The 20,464-nt window shown below is 41.2% G+C and overlaps 1 protein-coding gene across 1 annotated transcript in view; it reads left to right on the top strand.

Annotated features, from left to right (window-relative positions):
• The window catches only part of SNCA (synuclein alpha), a 197,648-nt gene extending 183,546 nt beyond the window's left edge, over nucleotides 1-14,102 (top strand). The window contains exons 4-5 of the mRNA XM_006018117.3: nucleotides 10,534-10,623; nucleotides 13,930-14,102. Of these exons, the coding sequence (XP_006018179.1) occupies nucleotides 10,534-10,623; nucleotides 13,930-13,962 (123 nt within the window). The 3' untranslated portion in view covers nucleotides 13,963-14,102. The remainder of the gene's footprint in view (nucleotides 1-10,533; nucleotides 10,624-13,929) is intronic.
• Nucleotides 14,103-20,464: the final 6,362 nt, after the last annotated feature.

Raw genomic sequence — 20,464 nt, 5'->3', positions numbered from 1 at the left:
TAGATGGGCATCTAGCTGGGGTCATCTGAACCCAGCCCTCTTTCCTGCCTATGCAGTCGGTCGGACTCGATGATCTATTGAGGTCCTTCTGACCCTAGAATCTATGAATCTATAAACTTAATTCACATATTTGTCTGCTTTAAACAAGGCCAGCCTTCTAGATGAGCTTTTTATCTTTTTGATTTATATTTTAGTAAATACGTTAGTTTTGGGGAGCTTTCACATAAGACTGGTCAGTATTTGCTGCACCACTGCTTATCTTGCAAAGGGAACTGGACACTTTGACCATTGCCCATACACAAGATGGTTTGTAGTGAAATTTCTGCTGGAGACTTTTGGAAACTTTAATGTGTATTTTTGTAGCTCTAGCCAAATATAGCTGTAATTGTTCAATTGATTTAGAACCGAGGTGCTCAAACCCTGGCCCATGGGTCAGATCTTGCCTGTAGCCCTGTGTTATCTGGCCTGTGGGGCTCCCCATGGTTCCAGAAATTTGACAGTGGGAAAGTGATGACACCACTCCCTTACTGCCAAATTTCTGGATCCATGGGGAACCCCAGACCTGTGCACTGTATCAGGCACCCAATCCCAGTGTGCAGGGGTGGTGCTGGGCCCCAAGACTCAATGGTGTCACACAGGTGGCTGGGAGAGGGTGTTGCCAAGCTCTTGGGGACCAATTCTGGCACATTGGGGCAGGAATGGGGCAGTGCTGGCCCCAGGGCCTGATCCTGGCATTTGAGGCCTGTAGACTGGCCCTGCCCCAGTCCTCTGGCCCATGGAGCCGAAAGGTTGAGCACCACTCTTTTAGAATATGATTTGAATTGGTGATTGGTGTTATGTTTAGTATATTGATTTTCTGTTGTGAAAGGATGAAACACTGTTTCCTCACACAGCCATGTACATGATTATGGAATTGCTGAATTAAATAGATACACAATTATTCTGCTATATGAGGAGTCCATGAATCGGAAAAGCAGCCTAAGAACTGTCATGCAGTCTCCTGGACACCACAGAACCATGTATTGTAGCAATTCATTCCATTGGAGTGTGTAGATGTGTGCCTTTGTTAGACTCAAGGCATACCTCAGACTCAAAGTGCTCCTTGGAAAATGCCAGCTCTTACTTTTTTCACTATTTTTTTTAACTATGGACAAACAACAGTGCAATTTTTGTCTGTTGCAAAGATCTCAGAAGGACCACAACAGGCCTTGACGCTATGGATTCCAACTGGAAATCTCTGGGTGTATCTTGTAAATTGTGGAGGTGTTCATACATTTAACAGAGCTAATATCACACAACACCTTTTAGCACCTTTAAAAGTATCTCAAGACACCCCAGGCTGCTGTGGAACCCAGTTGAGAATCACCAGTATAGGCACTGAGGATGGAGCATGGCCTGTAGGTCCTTGAGCTGTATAGGTATCCTAACCACAGATCCTATCAAGGCTAGGTGGAAGGGTTGGCAATCTCTACAGTTTGTTAGCTTTCATAGTAGTCATGGAATATAATTTTGGGTGTTCTGGATAACTATGGGCTCTACACCTTTAGCTGTGATTGGTGAAGGCAAAAAGCCTATTTCTTTTGCAAAGCTTGCGTGAGGGAATATACATTTCACCTAAATATGGCTTTGTTGAAAAACCAAACTATATGTGCATTTCTGGTTGTTTAAAGCTGGTGTCATGTGGCAATCTGAGTTATCACTTTGTTCTGTCTTCAACCGTCATGCTTAATACACATTTTCTTTTTTATCAAATATCCTAATTTTTAAAAAGTGCTTTATGTGCAAATGAGCCTGAGCTTTCCCTCAAAAAAACTCATGTCTGAGCTTTACATGGCTTTTAATGTAAATATTTCCCTAAGGATTCAGCTTTCTCTGTGCTTTAAAAATAGTGAAGTGGTAGATTCAAGAGATTTTATTCAATTCTGGGAATGTTTGACTTCTGTAACAGAAGAGAACTAATTTGTTAAGAGGGACTATCTTTGGTAAATGGATGAAGATATTAAATTATTAAATGCATCGTGAAGATGGATAGAAAATCATTTCTTATGCAGTACAGGTACACTTTATTTATTTTACAAGAAGTAAATAATGACACTGGACATGCCTCAACTGCTTCTGTTTTCAAGAATAGTTATGCTTTCTCTTTCAGTATCTTCATAGCAGAAGGAAAAGATGTGTGTGGCAGTAAAACTGTTACTAAAAATTAAGAAACTTTGGTTACTAGAAGGGCAGTTTTCAAATGTAAGAAATTCTCCAAGGTTGCATTTCTAATGTCATTATCATTTTAACTAAACCCCAGTTCTAGTCAGCTTGACATCAAAATGGATAAGGGTAGCATTTTGATGTCATAGGCTAGGTTCAAAAAGCTCTAGATGGATTTGCACTAATTTTCACTGCCTTTTCTAAGTGCCCTAGATTAGTTTAGGAGTGAACATAACTCATGTTTGCCCTTGTTGGGGGCGGGGGGGAGGGGCCAGGGGCATGAAGGCAGCCTGCACTGGGCGAGGCCACAGACTTGGGGGCACTCAAGCAATCTGCCGGAGAATTCCTTGGCTCCTGCCTGTAGCTGTCAGGCCTGGTCAGGTCAGGGGAACAGGTGGGAGAATGGAAACCCCTCCACGCATACTGCCTCTTGCTGTGCTGGCTCTGGACCTCATGGCTCTGTTTTCTGCCTGTTTTCTTTCTGGCTCCTGTCAGCAACAGCCCACAGGGCTGGCCCAGCGCTCTCCCAGAGCAGACAAACACTGGCCGCGGTTAGCACACCACCCTGTGAGGGGTGCCTGGGATGCTGGAGGACAGCAAACTAAGGTGATTTGCTATAGGATCTGGGGCAGAAGTTCAATATACTGCTCTAACCGAAATGGATTAAGTCTGATACTACATCTGTCCAGCTCTATTTTAGACTGGATTAAGACATTTTGAAACTGGTCTGTGTGTGCTGAATTTCTGTTGTTGCAGGTTTAGACTGGTTGCCAGTCACTTACACTGGTTCATGTTCAATCTCTGTGCCTAGCAATCGTGCTTACAAGAAGACAAAGCTGATGTATCTTTTCACAAATAGGCAGCTCTTTTGGTGATTTCATGTAGGACATGTTTTTGTTTCTTTGAAGGAAAAGACTATAAGGCATTAATGTTGTTTTGGACACTGCCTGACATGTGTCTTATTTTGACCAGCTCTGTGCTTAGAGGTGTAAGGAAATTTGTCACTGGTTTTGTGAGAAATTTAGACTCATTTTAGACACTGTGTTCATCATAATTCTGATGGGTATGTAAGCCTGCGATAGACACCCCATGGATGAATAGCTCATGCACTTTGAAACCCTTCTTTGAAACTCTGTTGGCAAGCAACTTCCTTCATCTCTGTTATGGCTCTGGCAATTTTACTAGCCATCTGTTTTCCTGTTACAGATAACATTAAGCTGAATGCTTGCTTTCTTGTGCAGCCTCAAGAATAATTTCAGGCACAGCTTTACTTACCACACTGATTGCTAGAAAAATCTGTTCTTTCATGATAGGGAGGCAAAAATGGACATGCTTGACTTGAGTAAAGGTGAGAAATGTAGTCCAAAAAAGTGAAATGCTGCATGACTTGTGAAGTAACACCATTAAAATATTCATCACAAGAACACTCTCAGCTCTGAATCAAATGCAACATCAACTGATTGTCACACAGCAGCTTAGCCTTTGAGGCAGATGTAGGCTGGGGCATTGCCTTAGAAAATTAACAAGAAACAAGTTTCTTTAGAATGATACTGCCTACTTTTTCAGTGTCACAGTGAAGACAATCAGTTTGGGGTGGTCAGATTAAGACCTCTTAAAGGAGCCCAATATTTCAGAAGTACTGAGGATCTTCTGAAAGACAGGTGTCAAACTGAGCACCCAGAGTCACTAGTTGGTTTGGAAAATGCAGAGCTAAATACCAAAAAGTCCTGTTTGTAAATACCCACTAACGGCTTTGAGAATTGAAGGAATATTGCAATGCATGTGGTTGCTTGTGCCAGTAGGAGCATACAGTACATTTAAGGCTGTCATAATTGGAGGCCTATAGGGCATTTTGAGACGATCCAAGGACTGAACTATAAGTACTATTCCCAGACTTAGTAATTTTCAGTGGGCTGTGGCCAAGCTGCAAAAGTGTAGCTAAAACAGAAAGCCCTGAAATCAGTTTCTGAGTTATCATAGAATGTACTTTTGCAGGCATTGCAACTAGCTTGGTCAGCAGAGTAAAGAAAGTAAATAATACATGCAGCTAAACCAACAGCAAAATAAATTAAACAAAGCACAAGTCCAAAAAGGAAACATTATACAAGAAAACCTTAAAATAGAGAATCCAAACATAGAATATCAAGCTTTAGCTTTAAAAAGTTAATAGAATTGACTATACTAATTACTACTATTATAGCATTATAGCATAACTACATCTAATACATATGTGTCGAGTTTGTTAGATAAGCTGTAAAAGCAAAACAGTCTTGTTAGTGAAAACTATAACCCAAAGTGAAAAGAAAACAGGCTAGTGACAAGTGACACTCAAATATGGTGAAAGAAGATGTTAGACCCTAACTCCATGTGGCGCCCAACGACTAGGGAGACGATGGTCCAATTGCTCATGGATCCTGGTACTCATTAGCCAGAGCAAGCAGGGAGCAAACACCAGCACACATTGCTCACAACAGCTTTATTTAGAATGGAGACAGCTTCGGACAATGGTCCCTCACAGACACACAGCCTGTGAACCAGGGGGTCTGCCTTGAACGTTAGTTCTTTTCACATTTTATACACCTTGGTTCATACATATTAACATTCACCCCTCCTAGGTCCCTCCTTCGGTTCCACCCATTTCTCCTCCCATCTCAAGGTCCACCTCTGTTTACTGTTTGATTCCTTAGCATGGAATTGCCTGTGCATTTCATTCATTTACATGCCTTTCTGCTAGGAGCACATGCATAAGACTTTGCCTCTGTCATCTCCCAGTCAATTGTGGTTTCTCGCTGGCTCTTTCTGGTTTTCTTGCTGACTTCAGCACCATCTCCAAGGCCGTACTTTTGCTTTGTCTCCTGATGATAGCTGGTGGGCTGCATCCTATTTTTACCCAACACATCATGCACTTTGCACCCTATCCTTTTGTTAAGAATCCGCTTACTTAAGCATTAGCAAAGTTAATTGCTTTTAATGTATCATCCAGCCTTGTGACCAGCAGCTTTTGCTGAGACATGGGAAAAAGCCTTCATTCAGCTGCATACCCAGTACTCACCAAAATTCATATTGTTACCCTAACAGAAGGAGATAAGAAATCCTCCCCATCAGAAAGCATGTGTGCACGTGCACGCGCACGCACATACACACACACACACACACATTTTACAAGGACATAAATCTCACATAGTTAACACCTTTCAAGGCCATAAAAAATGTTTTTTACAGTAAGCCCTGTATAAATATGGGGTATAGACTGGAGTGAGAATTGGAAAGTTCATCAAATCCAAGAAGACCTACTGCTAGTCAGTATTGCATTCTCCTTCTCCCTTCTCAGTCTCCCCAGGCAGAATGGGTAAGAATATAGCCCTGGCAAATGTTGATATAATGGCATGATGGGATCTGATCCCTGATTTCAACATTCATATGTATTGGTTCAGATCCCTATGCATGTCCCTTTCTATTTGACAGCACAGGTATAGCTCAGGATCATGATCCTGAGCTCCACATGCACCAGCATGTTTAAAGCCTTTGCGTGCAGGGCTTTGGGCACATGGCTCAGCACTTGCCAAGTGTATGTGGTGGGGGGGGAGCCAATTTCACCACCCCCACAGCAGTTGCAGAACTAGATAGTGGTGCCCTTGCATGTAGGGCTGCTGCTGCACAACTTTCAACTTGTCACCTGGAAGGAATCAGTCTGCTCCCCTGCCCAGCACTTAACCACAGCACAAGCCCTGATTGTCAGCATCAGGAGGGAAGTAGTCCCCATCCAGTTGGAGACCATCAGCTGATTGACATTGAGAGGGGGCATGTCACAAGTTCACTTTAAAGTATCATGTGAACCAGCCACACAAAGATATCCTACATTATTTGTGGAACATCTATGTAACTATTTTGCCATTTTATGGCACCAAAAATGTACTGAATACATGTCATATTGCCATTTATTGTGTGATTTAACATGTTACATTTGTGGCATGATTAAAATCTGTCAGCAGTTTTAATAGGACTGTGGCAGGTAACCAGATAGACACTTGGAGAAGTGTTTTGGAGTGTAAACAATAAAAGGTTGAGCTATAGATCTGCCTCTTGCCTCTCTTTATCACTAGCCAACCTGCCAAACTCCTTTAATCCAGATAGCAGTACTATAGTGCGGGCACTTTTACATGTGCTATTAATGCTACAAAGGCCTACTGCTCAGTAAAATACTGCACAGTAAGCCTTCCCTGGGAGAAAATATGCTCCCAATTGGAGCACAGGGCTGCTTCTACCCTGTTCTGGCCTCCTGCGGTAGCCAGATGGAGCTTCAGGCTCCTTCAGGGTGCTAGCCCAGGGGCTGGCAGGGAGCACAGGAGCTGATCCTGATGTGCACAGGGCCAGGAGAGCTCTGTTGGCTGCAGTGGCAGCTGTCTCCTGGCCCTGTGTACATAAATATGGGTCCTGATGTGCATGGGGCCAGGTGACAGCTGCCACTGCAGAGCTCTCGCAGCCCTGTGCACATGCAGACAGGCCCTGTGCCCAGTGGAGCTTCCCTGTGCAACTTGGGGCTGGCCGGGAGCTGTTCTGGGGAAGCTCCCAGTCAACCCCTAGCTGGGCAGGAAAGCAAACAGCTCTCAATTCTGGTGGTGCTCATCTCCCAGCTCCTGTAGGAATCTGGGAGCCAAGCCATGCCGCGATGGGGTGGGGTGGGATGGGGTAGAGAGCTCTCCTGTCCTGGAGATGCTCGGTTTCCAGCTCCTGGAGGGTTTTTACAGGTAGTAGCTAATTGTGCAGTAGGCTAGTGTACTGTGAAGTTAATGGTGTACACATGTAGACAGTGATGCTTTACTATGCAGTAAAGAATCTTCTGTAAAGTTCTCGTTCAAGGAGTTGGTAGAAAACATGGAGCTGATCACATCACTCAAAGAGAACATGCATCTTCATTCAGGATTTTTTTGGTTTGAGGGAGAATATACCATTTTGCGGTTTATTTTGTCCCTTCTGCAAACTTGGTGGATGTGGCCTCACAGTAACAGGATAATAAATCTTAGACATGGGAGGAATAATAATGGGGGCACTGGCTGTCCTGCAATTGTTCCTGTATGCTGAATCCATGGACTTTTGTCACAGGAAACTTCTCTAATTGAATATACAACCTAAGATGAGAGAATAGGGATCCAGGAGACCTGAATGGCACTCTGCACTTGGCTGTGACAAAATACATGTACAGGAAGGTAGTAGCAGAGTGACAGGAAAATGAGGACACAGGAAGGATTTACACTATGGAACCCTTGCTGAGCAATAGAGGTTCAGGTGAGAAGAATGAAAGGGTGTGTTGGGGTGAAAGAGAAAAGAACACTTCAGAATTTGAGAACCAAGAGAGAGAAGCATTTGAAGGAAACAGGCAGTCTGGACAGGTCAGTTTGTATGGGGATTAAAAACAGAGGAATAGGAAGTCCAGAAAATAGCTAAGTGACCCCAGGCAGAGGGCAGACTAAGTTGAGTAGGACAGCAGAGATAGAGTAGGTAAAGCGAGTGAGAATATCTGAATACAGGAGTAAAACTGAGAATGAAGAGAAATACATAGTGATAGGAAAGTGGAATGGAGGAGAACAGATCTGTAAATTTAAAATGAAGGTATAGAAATGATGGTGTGAGAGATCTCAAAACCGAATATTATTAATATAAACTTTAGAGATGGAGCTGCCCTTTCCCCTTGTGTGCCTTGCAGAATGGAATAGCAATGCAAACAAAGCGTCCCTTAGAACTGTGCATCATGACAAAGATTAAAATATTGTTCCTTATTTAATTCCCTTCTATGCATCTGACCCAAACAGTTGTGTGAGTGTGAGGAGGGCTGACTTTTCCAAATCCATGCCACGGAGTGGAAATATCTTGTGTCAGTAGTGGGAATCAGTCTCATGGCCTTTAATCTAAATTTGAGTTAAAATTTTAATAGGAGCTGCATTTTGGGGCTGTTCATCTTTAGTTCATGTCAGCCTAGAGAGAGAGGTATTTTGTTTTTTAAAATTTTTGCTTTATGTTTTATCTACAGCCTATGTTTCCTTTAGAATGACTACCTTGGGCTCTGAATAATTATCCCTTTAGACTGGACTTTCTTTTTTCACTAATATCCTTATTAAATCCATAAATTGTTGATTATCAATATTTTAATTTAATTTCAACTAAACCCTGTATATTTTGATTTTACCCCTATTTCTGTTTAGATGATCAGCTTGTGTAAACCATTGTAGCTTCATTGATTTTCATTTATTTATTTATTTTTTATTGGAGCTGATTTATATCAGCTAAGATATGGCTGTTCATACAAGCCTCTTTCAATTTTGGACTACCTCCTTGCTTAGGACAAATTTTAACTTGTCTTCAGTTAGGGTTTTGCCTAAATAAGTGCCATATGCATTGTCTTTTAAACTTGTTCTAGATAGAAAATAATGTTTAATTTTAAGACCAGATTTCAATAACCTTTCTCCATGAGTTGTTTACTGTTGCAGGGATCTTATTAATTATAATGGCATCACCCATAGGAGAACATTTTATCTAACACAAGGATATTAGAATCTGGCCCATGACCTTTGCTCAGTGTCCTTAATTCCACCTCCTGAAATGTATATGTGGTGGGGGAGCCCACAGTGTTTTCTGCTCTTATACAGTAGTACCTGCATCATTTGTACCCTGGTGGTTTGCAACCCACTTAATTCACAGTAGGCTGCCAAATTAAGAATGAACTGCTCAATTGTTAGCTGCAGCTTTTACTTCAAAAAGTGTCTCTTTACTCAGCTGGAGCTCATCAATGGTCCCACACAGCTGATTGAAGTTATGGCATCCTTTGAATAAAAACTGCTGCAAACTGCTGGAGCACTTCAGTAATCACATGTAGTTTTTTGCTGCAGCTCTGTATACAGTGGGCTAGGTTACAAACCTTTATCTTCTCAGGAACCTAACCTTGTGAAAAATCCAGGTTCTATATATCCCATATTTTCTTGCATACAACGTGTCCTGGAATAAGATACACACCTTAGTTTGAAAAGTAGAATGAAGAAGAGAAAATATTTCCTTGTAGTAAGTAACTGAATAGTAGCAGGCTAGAGACCTGAGCCCCTCGTTGCTCTGCTTCCTGTGGATCATGGACTTTGCTCTCACTTTTGCCCAGCAAGCAGCAGAAACTGCCCTTACAGTATTTCTCACAGATAATGTGCACTCCAGTTTTCAGTAGTTGCTTTTTTGGGGGAGGTGGGGTGGGAGGGGCAGGGGTGTGTGTTATATATGTAAGAATATGGCATAACTTTCTTCTGGCCAGTAGGGTTGAAGCACATACTCTGAAAAGGCTATAGCTGCTAGAAACTGATGCTGATATCAGTGAGAATGGCTGATCAGTCTATAAAACAATCTTTTTGAGATTAATATTATTCTTTTATATAACTCAAAATCATATTTGTTTCAGTAACCTGATACTTTAGATTCATTTGTGGATGAGTAAGGTTGCCCTCACAAGTGACTACATTAAAGTCAGTGGGAAAAATCACTTGAATAAAACATACTTACACATGTGTGTGTGTTTGCTGGGCTGGGTGATGGCAGAATGTGATCTTCAAAATTAACCTATTTTATTGTAGTATCGCTAGTGTGTTGTGTTGTATTTGCTGTCTTTTGACGAGATCAATCCCCAGGGGTTGCCAGAGGCTCTGCAAGATGACATTACTGTCATTCTCTTGGGTTAAAGACAGGTCTTGGTCCATGCATGGAAAGAAGTGAATAGAGTTGCAGTTCTCTAACAGCACAAAGAAATGGAACATCTTGTGCAATATCTGCTATGGGTATCTGTGTGCCACTTCTACATACGATCGTGGCTCCCTTATAGACTGTTGCAACTGGCACCTAGTCTATTCCATACCTACTTACTAAAGCTGGATGGATTGCCCCAGAACGTGACTTTCTAGACATTAATGATAAGGGCAGCACTTAGTGGGGCACCTGGAGATACCACCTGGAGCCAGCAGCATTACATGGTCATATCTTCCCGATCAAAATACTCACCCAGGCTGAACCACATGGAATTCCTGAAGGGAGTTCTTCAGGTTAGCATGTAAAGGGATGCTGTTCCACTGACTCCTCTTCTTGCTGAATATGAGACTTACTATTGTGGAAGCTCCCTGGGTTTTGACCCATCTTTGTCTAGCAACATAGAAAGTGAAATGTCTGTTTGCCTTCATAATCAGCTTCTTAGGACAATCATTTTCATATTTAATGGGAAAAACAAAACCAGTAAAAATATTTCATGAAGAAACCAATGACAGGCTGGTGTTTTTTTCTTGTTTTTCTTCTCATTTGAAAAATCAGAATGAAGAAGGCATCCCACAGGAAGGAATGATGGATAATACAGACATGCCGGTGGACACTGAAAATGAGGCTTATGAAATGCCTCCTGAGGTAATTTTTTTGTTTTGCTCAGTGAACACATATAGCAGATGGCAACAGAGAGTTCAATGCAGGGACTCCGTCAGTGTGATCCAGTTCCAGCAGAATAACAGTAGTAGGCCAGCTCATACCAGGCACTCACAGAGAGAATCTCTTGCCTTCAGGGGTGCATGATGCTCAGAACATGTCAGAGAGGAGGCAAGCCCCTGACTCTAATCTTCTATATGCCTAAAGGTGCAGAGCCAGCTATGCAGGGGGTTAGCAAACTGCAGCGTGGTAGAAGGCACAAAGCATTTCTGACAGACATTTTTATGAGGCAGAACATCTCCTGGGGTTCCCCATTACTCCTTCCCATGTCAAAATGGGATGAGTGAGCCCAAGGAGTAGAGGTCTGCAGTAGCATCATGCTTGGTTATAAAATTTAATATGTTAAGTGTTCTCTTATGTAATGAATAAGTTCTAAAGAATTATTGATGCTTTGTGCAACATTGCCTGTTATTGGGTTAGATGTTACACCACTGTTTTTTCAGCAACCAGCTGTCTTCAGCTGGAAGCAGGAATTTCTATAAATGACAACAATAACATTTGTTTTCAAGCAAGGACTGGACTGGGTGCCCTACCTCCCAGGTGAATGCCTCAGGCCCAGTGGAAATGAAACGTTTTAGACTGGCCTCTAGATCCAGTAGGACATAACAGGCCCTTTTACACGTTTTCTGATGTGCTCGGATTAGAACGCACCAGAGCAAACTCAGTCAAGTCTGCAGGAGAGTTCTAATCAGAACACCCCAGCGTGCTGTGGCATCTCGTGTATTTAACATCCCCGTGTTTCTTAGGAGTCGCTCTAATTAAAACACCCGCAGCATCTTGTGTATTCAGCACCCTGCATTTCAAAATGGTGGCAGGGGCACTTTAACTAAAGCTTGTTCAAGAATCTTTAGTTAAAGCATCCCTGCCACCATTCTGAAACATGGGGACACTGAATAAACGAGACACTGCAGCATTTCCACTGGATCTGTTCCATTTCTACTGGATCTGTTCCACTATATCTAAAATGTTCTGATTAGAGTGTTCCGATTAGAGCTGTCCAGCAGACTCGATTGAGTCTAATGTGATGCGTTCTAATCAGAACGTGTCAGAGGACGTGTAAAAGTGCCCATTATGCCCTACTGGATCTGTTCCACTATGTATAAAACATTTCATTTCCATTGGATCTGTTCCATTTCTACTGGATCTGTTCCACTACATCTAAAACTTTTCATGCCTTAATTAGAGAGGTTCTTAGGAGCGCTTCCCCCACCCCTTCTCCCCCAGCATGTGTGCAGCCGTCCAATGAGATCTGACCCAGAATTGAGAGTAGTCCAGTGACTAGGGTAGTGTGCTAGGAGATGGGAGGCTACAATTTGCATTTCTGCCTCAAGTCAGACAGAATAGAGACTTGAAAGTGAATCTTCCGCATCTCAGGATATTTCCTTAATCAATTTTTAGAAGGATGGGCTGTGCGCAATCTCTTCAGTTTGTGAACAGCACCTAAATCCTATAATTAATGTGCCCTTCAGTTCCAAATTTCCTTTGCAGTTGTTAAATGCTCATATTTGAAACATAGTATTTTGTTCGATCTCAAATGATATTTGTCACATTTTTAGAACTTCCAGCAAAGCAAAAAGAAAGTCATTCATGTATCTTTAATTAGATCCATTTGAATGAAGGAGGCAAGATTGTACTGTCTAATAGTCCAGCTACCATTTTAATGTAGCTGAAATCTGCCTTGGTTCTTCCATGTTTGCATCTGCTTATCGAAGAACTGGCTATAAGTGGTATTGTTCCCAAGACCACTTCCATTACTTCTTTGTTTTCCCTGCACAGCCTCTCTTAAAGCAGACCCATCTGCAACCCAGCTGGTAAGGGAGGGGAAGTCCATTACTGTTCTTAATGGCTTCCTTACAGGAATCATCTTTAAGAGAATCATTTGACACAGCTTGAAAATATTCTTGCTTTCATCACTCTAGAACAATCCATAATAAATTCAGAATGTTTTCTTGTGTTTGTGAAGAGAGATGTGGAAAAATGTATCTTTGTTTGATTTCAGTAAAAAAATGTACGCTCAAAGTATATTCTTTAGCTTCCTAACATTTAAACCACATTTTATAAGACTTGCAAATCATTATTACTCCCTGTGGCAAATATATTGTGAAGGTATCATTTTTATCACTTTCCTTTGGCTAGCCTTGCATTACTTTGAGCTTGTTACAACATGTTGCTACAATTCATGGAACACATTGCTAAGGGTAATCAGAGTGGTTATTTTGTCAAGCTGTAGAAGATTGGTTCTGATTGTGAGGGGCATAAGTTGTCTAAAGTGTTGATCCAGGAAAGTACTTCAAGTCATATATTACTCAGAAATTTAAAATTATGCCATTAAAATTAAGGGGTTACTTTTATTTTTATAATTAGTGATAAGTGATTTACTGGACTAGGTGAGCAGCTGCAGCACCAGTGTAAAGTAGATTTCATATCCAATTATGGCAACTCAGCCTCTTTGTATTACCAGAATTTAAGTCCACAAACTTAGCAATTGCCATTAAGAGCTTGATCTAGTTTCCACTGAAGTCAGTGGAAGAATCCCCACCTAGTTCACCATGAACTGGATCAAGTTGTAACTGTTCTCATACAAAAGTCCCATGTAAGTTTACACTCTGCTCAGTATGGAAATCTGGTGAAGTCTAGAGCCTGCCAACATGCCATTTGAATTCAACGTTTTAGGCATGAAGATTTTTATACTACATTCTTTTATGGCAGTCTTGGGACCTGATCTGTGCTCAGTTCTTTAACTTTAAGGACGTAAGTAGTCCCAGTGATTCCAGTAGGACTATTCATGAGTTTAGAGTTTTGAACATACATAAGTGCTTTCCTGGATCACTGATTGAGGCTCATTTCTTATCTTTGAAATGCTTTTCCCTCATGAGGAATACTTAGTACATGTTACATGTAGGAATGTGATTTTTCCCCCTTCTTCCCTTATTTCTTATGGGTACTATTCACAGATGCATTATTATAAGTCATTTTGCAGCTGATACCATAGTTGAGTGGTATGTTCAGTTAGGAGGCATCTAGTTAGTCTATAAATACATTTGATTGTAAACTAAATATTTTAAAGACATGATAAAATAATGCCAACCAAATAAAGATAAATGCCCAGATCCTGTTCCTATTAAAAAGAATAGCACCTCTTTCTCTATTGGCTTCAATGGGAATAGAATCAGGTCTAAAATGTGGCATTTCATAAATGTTGCCAATGCTGACTTTTGCCCTTCTCAATAGGAAAAGTATCAAGACTATGAACCTGAAGCATGAGAATCTCTCCCCTCTTTCTATCTTCTGAAATCTGCTAACAAAGATGTCCCATCCTGTACAAGTGCTGAGTTCCAATGTGCCCAGTTGTTAACTTTTTTTACAGTTTTTACAGTGTATTTTGAAGTCTTCCATCAGCAATGATCGGAGTATCTATGACTGCGTCCAGCTCTTGTTTCAGTGATTCCCTCCTGTTGAAACTAATCCCTGGGTGGCAGGCCCATTGTTGTGCTGTGGATATTGTGGCTTCAAGTTTAAAAAGCTAAAATAAAAATAAAAATCACCTAAGTGTCTACTGCTTATTTCTAAAGCTGTACATGTTTTGTTGACAGGTTGTCAGTAACATGGTATTGTTTGATAAAAGGTTTTTTTTATGTTTCCTATGATAATTATTTCTGTGCAGAGATGACTTATTGTGAGAGTTGTTAATATATATACATATATAAAGTAATTGAGCATGAACTATGCACCTATAAATATTAACTGTTGAAATTTTATTGTTTTGTGATGTGTTTTATTAATTTGTGTCTGTAAATAATGTTCAATTGAAGTAAATAAAACGAAACCCATTACAAATGAACTTCTGAATTGGTGGTGATTTACAGCACCTTCTTTCTGTTCCAAGAATTCATGTTTTAGCAATTTAGGTCAAGGCACTCATTGTGAAAAAGTTGCAGCCACAAAGAAGAAAAAATCTATACCAGCAGCAGCATAAACAATGGAAGAACGCAGGCCCAGTGTTGAGCTGGTGTACATTGTATACAAAACGGATATGCAGATGGTGACAGTAAGTTTGTTGTTATAAAGAGAACCAAGAAACAAATGCGGCTTTCAATACTGTGATGCAGTGAATTATCAGGAAATTGTAAGGACGTAGGAAGAAACTGTTCCTCAAGGTCATTAATCTACTGTGATATGGAGAAACCAGCAAAATGATAGATTGGTTGCACTCTGGGTCTTGCATTCTGAATCTGCCTATCATTTGTTTTAGCAAAAATACACTCTATTCTGTTTCATGCAACTGAATTTTAGTGTAGTTTCTCAATGGGAACCATACTGATAATCGTCTTTTTAGGAGGATGACCCGAATAAAAACAGGTTGCATTTCTCTTGCCCTTGTTATTCTACTCTTTTCACTTTGGAGTCAAATTTTTCCTCTAACATAACTGATTCAGTATTACTAATTTAACCTATTATTATTATATATGGTCATAAGCAGGATTTTTGCCCTCAGTCTTTTCTTGTAGCCAATGTTTGTGTAGATCTTACAGTGGGAAAATATCACTTGCCCTGTTTTGCAGATGGGGAAACTGAGAGGCAGAGAGACACTGATGAGAGATAATATGACTTGCCATCAGTCACATAATAGACTGGTAACATAATCAAGAACAGAACCCGATGCCCTGATTACCAATCCAGTGCCCCATCCATTCAAGCCATATGTATTAATTTTGTTTTTGATCTGTGAGTTCTTTTCTGAATTGTCTACATCTATCTGGTTTTGGAGGGCCCAAAACTGAAGACAGTACTCCAGGCACGGGCTCATGAGGATTGTGTATTGAAGGACTTTGATGTGACCCTTCAGCAGTCCAAAATCATGCTGGCCTGTTGCACTGCAAGCTCCTATTTAATTTTCTGTGTGCTATCTCCTCTTGTCTGTTTTGCACCACTGCATTTCTACACAAATGATTGAAATAAAAGAAGAGTAGAACAACTATAAAGGGGGAGGGGGAAAAGAATTTTTTTTAAATGGGGCGGGGGAGGGCAAGCAGTTAAATCTTCTTGGTTATTTTAAGCAACTTACCTATAATGTTCTTAAATGAAGCTGAAATTCCCTGACTCCCTTCGTAATATAAACCACATCTTTTAGACTGGTTATCTCCATTAACAATGACAGTCATGTTGTCCTCCTCCTCCTAATGGGATTCGTATAACATCCTTATAAAGAGTACAGCAATTGCTTCAATAGAAACCTGATATTAGGAAGGTATAATGAAAATTTTACTTTTTACTTTTTATTAATGTAACTTAAGCTTCTATTAATATGATTTAGTAAGTGGAAGCATGGTGAAAAAAAACAACTCTATAGAACCAAGCCACTTTTCATGGCTTACCAAGAGGGACTACTAGAGCAGGGGTGGGCAAAATGTGGCCCAGGGGCCGGATGCGGCCCACCAGGCCATTCTATCCGGCCTGCAGGGCCCCTAAGTAATTTAGAAAATTAATATTTATCTGCCCTGGGCTGCCTGCCATGTGGCCCTTGATGGCTTGCCAAAACTCAGTAAGTGACCCTTTGCCCAAAATAATTGCCTGCCCCTGTGCTAGAGGCAAAAGCTATACAGGAGATTCAGATGTCCACTTTCATTGGAAACTTTGGAATGTTCAGCCCAACTGCATCCAGTTTTGAGTTGGCTTCATGCACCCTATTTAAGGGGGTAACTTCAATTTTCCTGAATCAAGAAATCAAAATGTGTAAGTAAGGCATTGATACACAATTGCTGCAAAGAAGCCATACATTTCTAACTAGCCATGGAAACAGTATGAGAAAAATATGAACCCCTAAGAGAGGTCAGTCCTTTGACGAGTTAATTCTTTTATTTTTAGGTCAATATAAATCATTCATAGTTTGGAAGTCATTTTAAATATACGATAGGTGATCTTTCTAATTTATGTGCCTCTTGAAAACATGCCCTCAAATGGCCTGAAAAGTCTACAGGACTTCCTGGTTACTATGGCAACACAGTGTGATGCAGCGCTCTAGTAACGTGCTGCATTTTAATTAGACTCTTCTGGAGCTGCTTAGCTGTCTTTTTCAGGTAAACTAAATGCCAGTTGGTCTTGTTTCCTGGAGTGCAATGAAAGCAAATGTGTGGACTGCAAATGTCAGAACTGTGTTAGACCCCAAAGCCAAATCTACACAAATATTACTTTAACAGGACCTAGATAACTCTCTGCCTTTGAATATTAAAAGACAGCCATATAATTGTGAGAGTTTCATAGATTTCATAGACATTAGGGCTGGAAGGGACCTCGGAAGATCATCGAGTCCAGCCCCCTGCCCAAAGGGCAGGAAGTCAGCTGGGGTCATAGGATCCCAGCAAGATAAGCATCCAGTTTGCTCTTAAGTTACTAGAAAGCAATGCAACACGTGCCTTTTAGAGACAACAAAAATCAAAAGCTGTCCCCTTTCCTCAGTTTAAGTATCTGTTTTTGTGTTTATTAACTGTACTAAAAGCAATAGTCTGTCCCCAAATTAAAAAGAGTTGATGCATCTCATTGTGTTTGCATTTCTCCAGGGAAAACTAAATGTTGCTTTTTCCTAACTTGACAGGCTTAATTGGCCTTATATTTGCTCCTAATTAGGCCTATTACAATAATTATGTTTTTATTACTGTAAATCACAGTGTTGTTAGTATTTGCTGTACATGCTTGTGATGGAATGACTTCAATATAATCAATGACCCCTCAAGGTACTGAGATTTGTGCCATTCCCTCTACACATTAATGAGAGGTTAAGGTGAATTGTGATGTACTTTATCTGGAGACCCAGGGATAAGCTTATGTTTAATGCTTCTCTGGGTGCACTCATTTAATTCACTGGCTCATATAACTTTCTTCATAGTTGAGATTCTTTGCTTAATGACATTTTTCCATATTTCATTTTCCTCTACATGTTACTGTAAGTTATGCTTCTGGATACAGTCTTTGACACAACTGAGAGGAAAGGTAGGAGTCCCCTAAGTATAACAGGGAATCTCTGAGCCAAATTCATCCCAGATTTAACAGACTGTAATGACAGTGATATGAAAGTATAATTCCAGAATCCTTATGTGGATAAAGCACCAAGAAGTTATGTGAAAGGTTAGTTTGAGCCTGTTTAGCAAGACAAAGCCATTGCCTCAGAAGTCTACATGAAACTAGATGCTGTAGCAGGGCAGAGGAAAGACCACTGGCCTGGGATTCAAGTGAACTGGCTCTGCCACTGCTTTGCTGGGTGACCCTAGGAAAGTCACTTCCCTGTGCCTCAATTTCTCCATCTGTAAAGCGGGGTTACTGATCTTTTTCTGAAAAGTGCAGCATGTGTTCATCTCTGCAATATGTTCTCCAAAGTACTGTAGTTCATAAGTAGAGCTAGAAAGTATAGTGAGGAGAATGACATTTTGCCTGCTGCTAATTTGTGTGCTAGAAGGGAAAAGCTTTCTCCCAAATATCACAGCATAAGGGCAGTAGGGTGGCTGCACTGGTTCAGCTCCTACTGCTGGGTGCAGTGGGGTTTGCTTCTGACTTGGCAAAGTCTTACAGGAAAGTGGGCACTTCCTCAAATTTGGTGCCCAGAGCTGGTGCCCTTCTCACCCCTCACTAGTTATACTATTGACTTAGGGTGCATATACACAGGCTTGTTGGTGCTGTCAGTGCTGCTGCCTAGTAAGTCCTCTCTGTCCATGTCTCCTCTGCATGTTCCAAAGCCAGGAGTGGTGGTGATAGTGAAGATGCTCTAAGGATTCACTGCCCCCTTCCTCCTCCCACCTCACCCCTTCCACAGTTCCTGAGATCTTTGGTGTGCCTCAGAGCAGCAGACAGAGGGCAGCATTACTGTTCTTCTGTGTTTTCAAGTGTGGCGTGGGAGGGGGTGGGCATGGCTTACTTTGGGTGGCAGCTTTGAGACTAATGTGGAGCCAGTGCAGACATGCTCATAGCATCCTCTGACCCACAGTTTTTCCTCTAATAGGTGGGGATAGTATTTTCTTTTCTTACTATTTGGATTTTCAAGTTCTCGTGGCAGGAACAGTCTTTATCTATGCTATGTAATTAATAATTATGTAGTGTATAATGAATAATATGAGTCTGTCCCAAGATTTATATCACATTTTAAATGGCCAAGTGAAACTCTTATTTGCAATGCTGTAAATTAGAAATAACTATTAAATAGAATTGCTATTGAATTACCCTAGTGCAAAGCAGAACATTTTAACCTTAAATATCTCCATGTTTCTGTGCATGATAGTTCTGCCATGTTCTTGGACTGCATTTTCATGACTCGCCTCTGGTTTTTACTACTAAATGCTTTAGTGCAAAGAAGGGGTGGGACCATCATACATGCACAATTGGTTGTTTTTTAACTGAAAATATAATCTGTTTAAAAACATTCATAACCCTTTTCACAACCTGCCTGATATTTATTGTGTAATTCAGAAAGGTTTCTCTGAGCTAAAGAAAGTCTAGCAGATGGAGAAGCAGCAGGTGCAACCACAGATGAGATAGCCAGGAGGTAACTAACAAGGTAGAAAACTAGGTCAGATAAGTCCTACCATGTTTACAGAAGTTCTTTGCAAATATAATCTTCAATCAAAACAAAGGTGGGATTTCTATCCCATCCATTAATGTGTGAACCTTCCTACATGTCAGAGTGTAGAATCAGGAACTAGCTTCATTCTGTATGTTTCTGTGGGAAGACAGCAAAATAATGAAAATGATGGTTGGTTTGCTTGATCTTTATTACCTCCAGGAAATGTGTTTGCAAAAGAGCATGGCCTCTACCAATTTCCATTGTTTTACTAAGTTTTTTAATAAAGGCAAAAGTGCAAACACTCTTAGAAGCCTGCCTCCAAAAGGAAGAGGAAAACATTGGAAGGAAAGCAATACACACTTGCATGAATAAGAAGATAATGTAAAGAGCATGTTAGCTAAGAGAGAATACATAGAAGCAATGGCAAAAAGGATCAGGAGGGAACGTTATCTGTTTGTGGTCAAAGAGTGAAGGAATAAAGTGATAGTGGCCAGAAGCTTAGTTGTTAGACCTCGTGAATAATATTACAGTAAATGGCAAATGCTTATTTGGTCTTATAAATAAAAAAAATAACCAAGAGGGAAGAAGTGGGATTGCTATATGCTCCAGCTCATGGATGACTAAGGTACAGTACTGCTTAAGAACTGAATAAAGGGTTATCTCAGTCTTCAATAAGGATGAAGATGTAATTGAGAGCTTTGGGGGGTACTGCATGGTAATGAGTACTTAGTTATGGAAATTACCAAATCAGAGATGGGAGCAACACTTTGCTTAATGTAATGTACATGTAGCTGCTGACTGGGAGCAAATTTGCTCCTGGTCAGCCCCACCACCAGGGAGCAACCCTCAGCTCAGCCCCAGGGCCCTGGGGCTGAGCACTTCTCCACCCCCAAGCCCTTAAAAGCCTGCAGAGATGTTGGGGCCCAGGGCCACCTGCAGCCAGCTGCAGGCCACTGAGTGTCCCTGCAGAGGCCCCAAGGCCAGCCGCAACAGTCTGCCCAGGCTCTGGTGCCATGCAACTGCATGGCACCAGAGCCCACACAATCACTCTGTTCTGGGTGCTGCAGGCATGTGCAAACAAGCAAGCAAGCAGCACCCTGGGACACCTACAGCTATCCTCTAGTCACTGAGTCTCACTCCAGCTGGACCCCACCGCTGGTGCCTAGCACATCCTCACCACGTGCCTGCCTGTCCTGCACCAAGCCTCTGTGCTGGGTG

Source organism: Alligator sinensis, unplaced genomic scaffold (genome assembly GCF_000455745.1).
Source record: "Alligator sinensis unplaced genomic scaffold, ASM45574v1 scaffold125_1, whole genome shotgun sequence".
Taxonomy (NCBI): Eukaryota; Metazoa; Chordata; order Crocodylia; family Alligatoridae; genus Alligator; species Alligator sinensis.
Note: the sequence above shows the minus strand (reverse complement) of the source record. Positions and strands in the feature narration are given on the sequence as shown.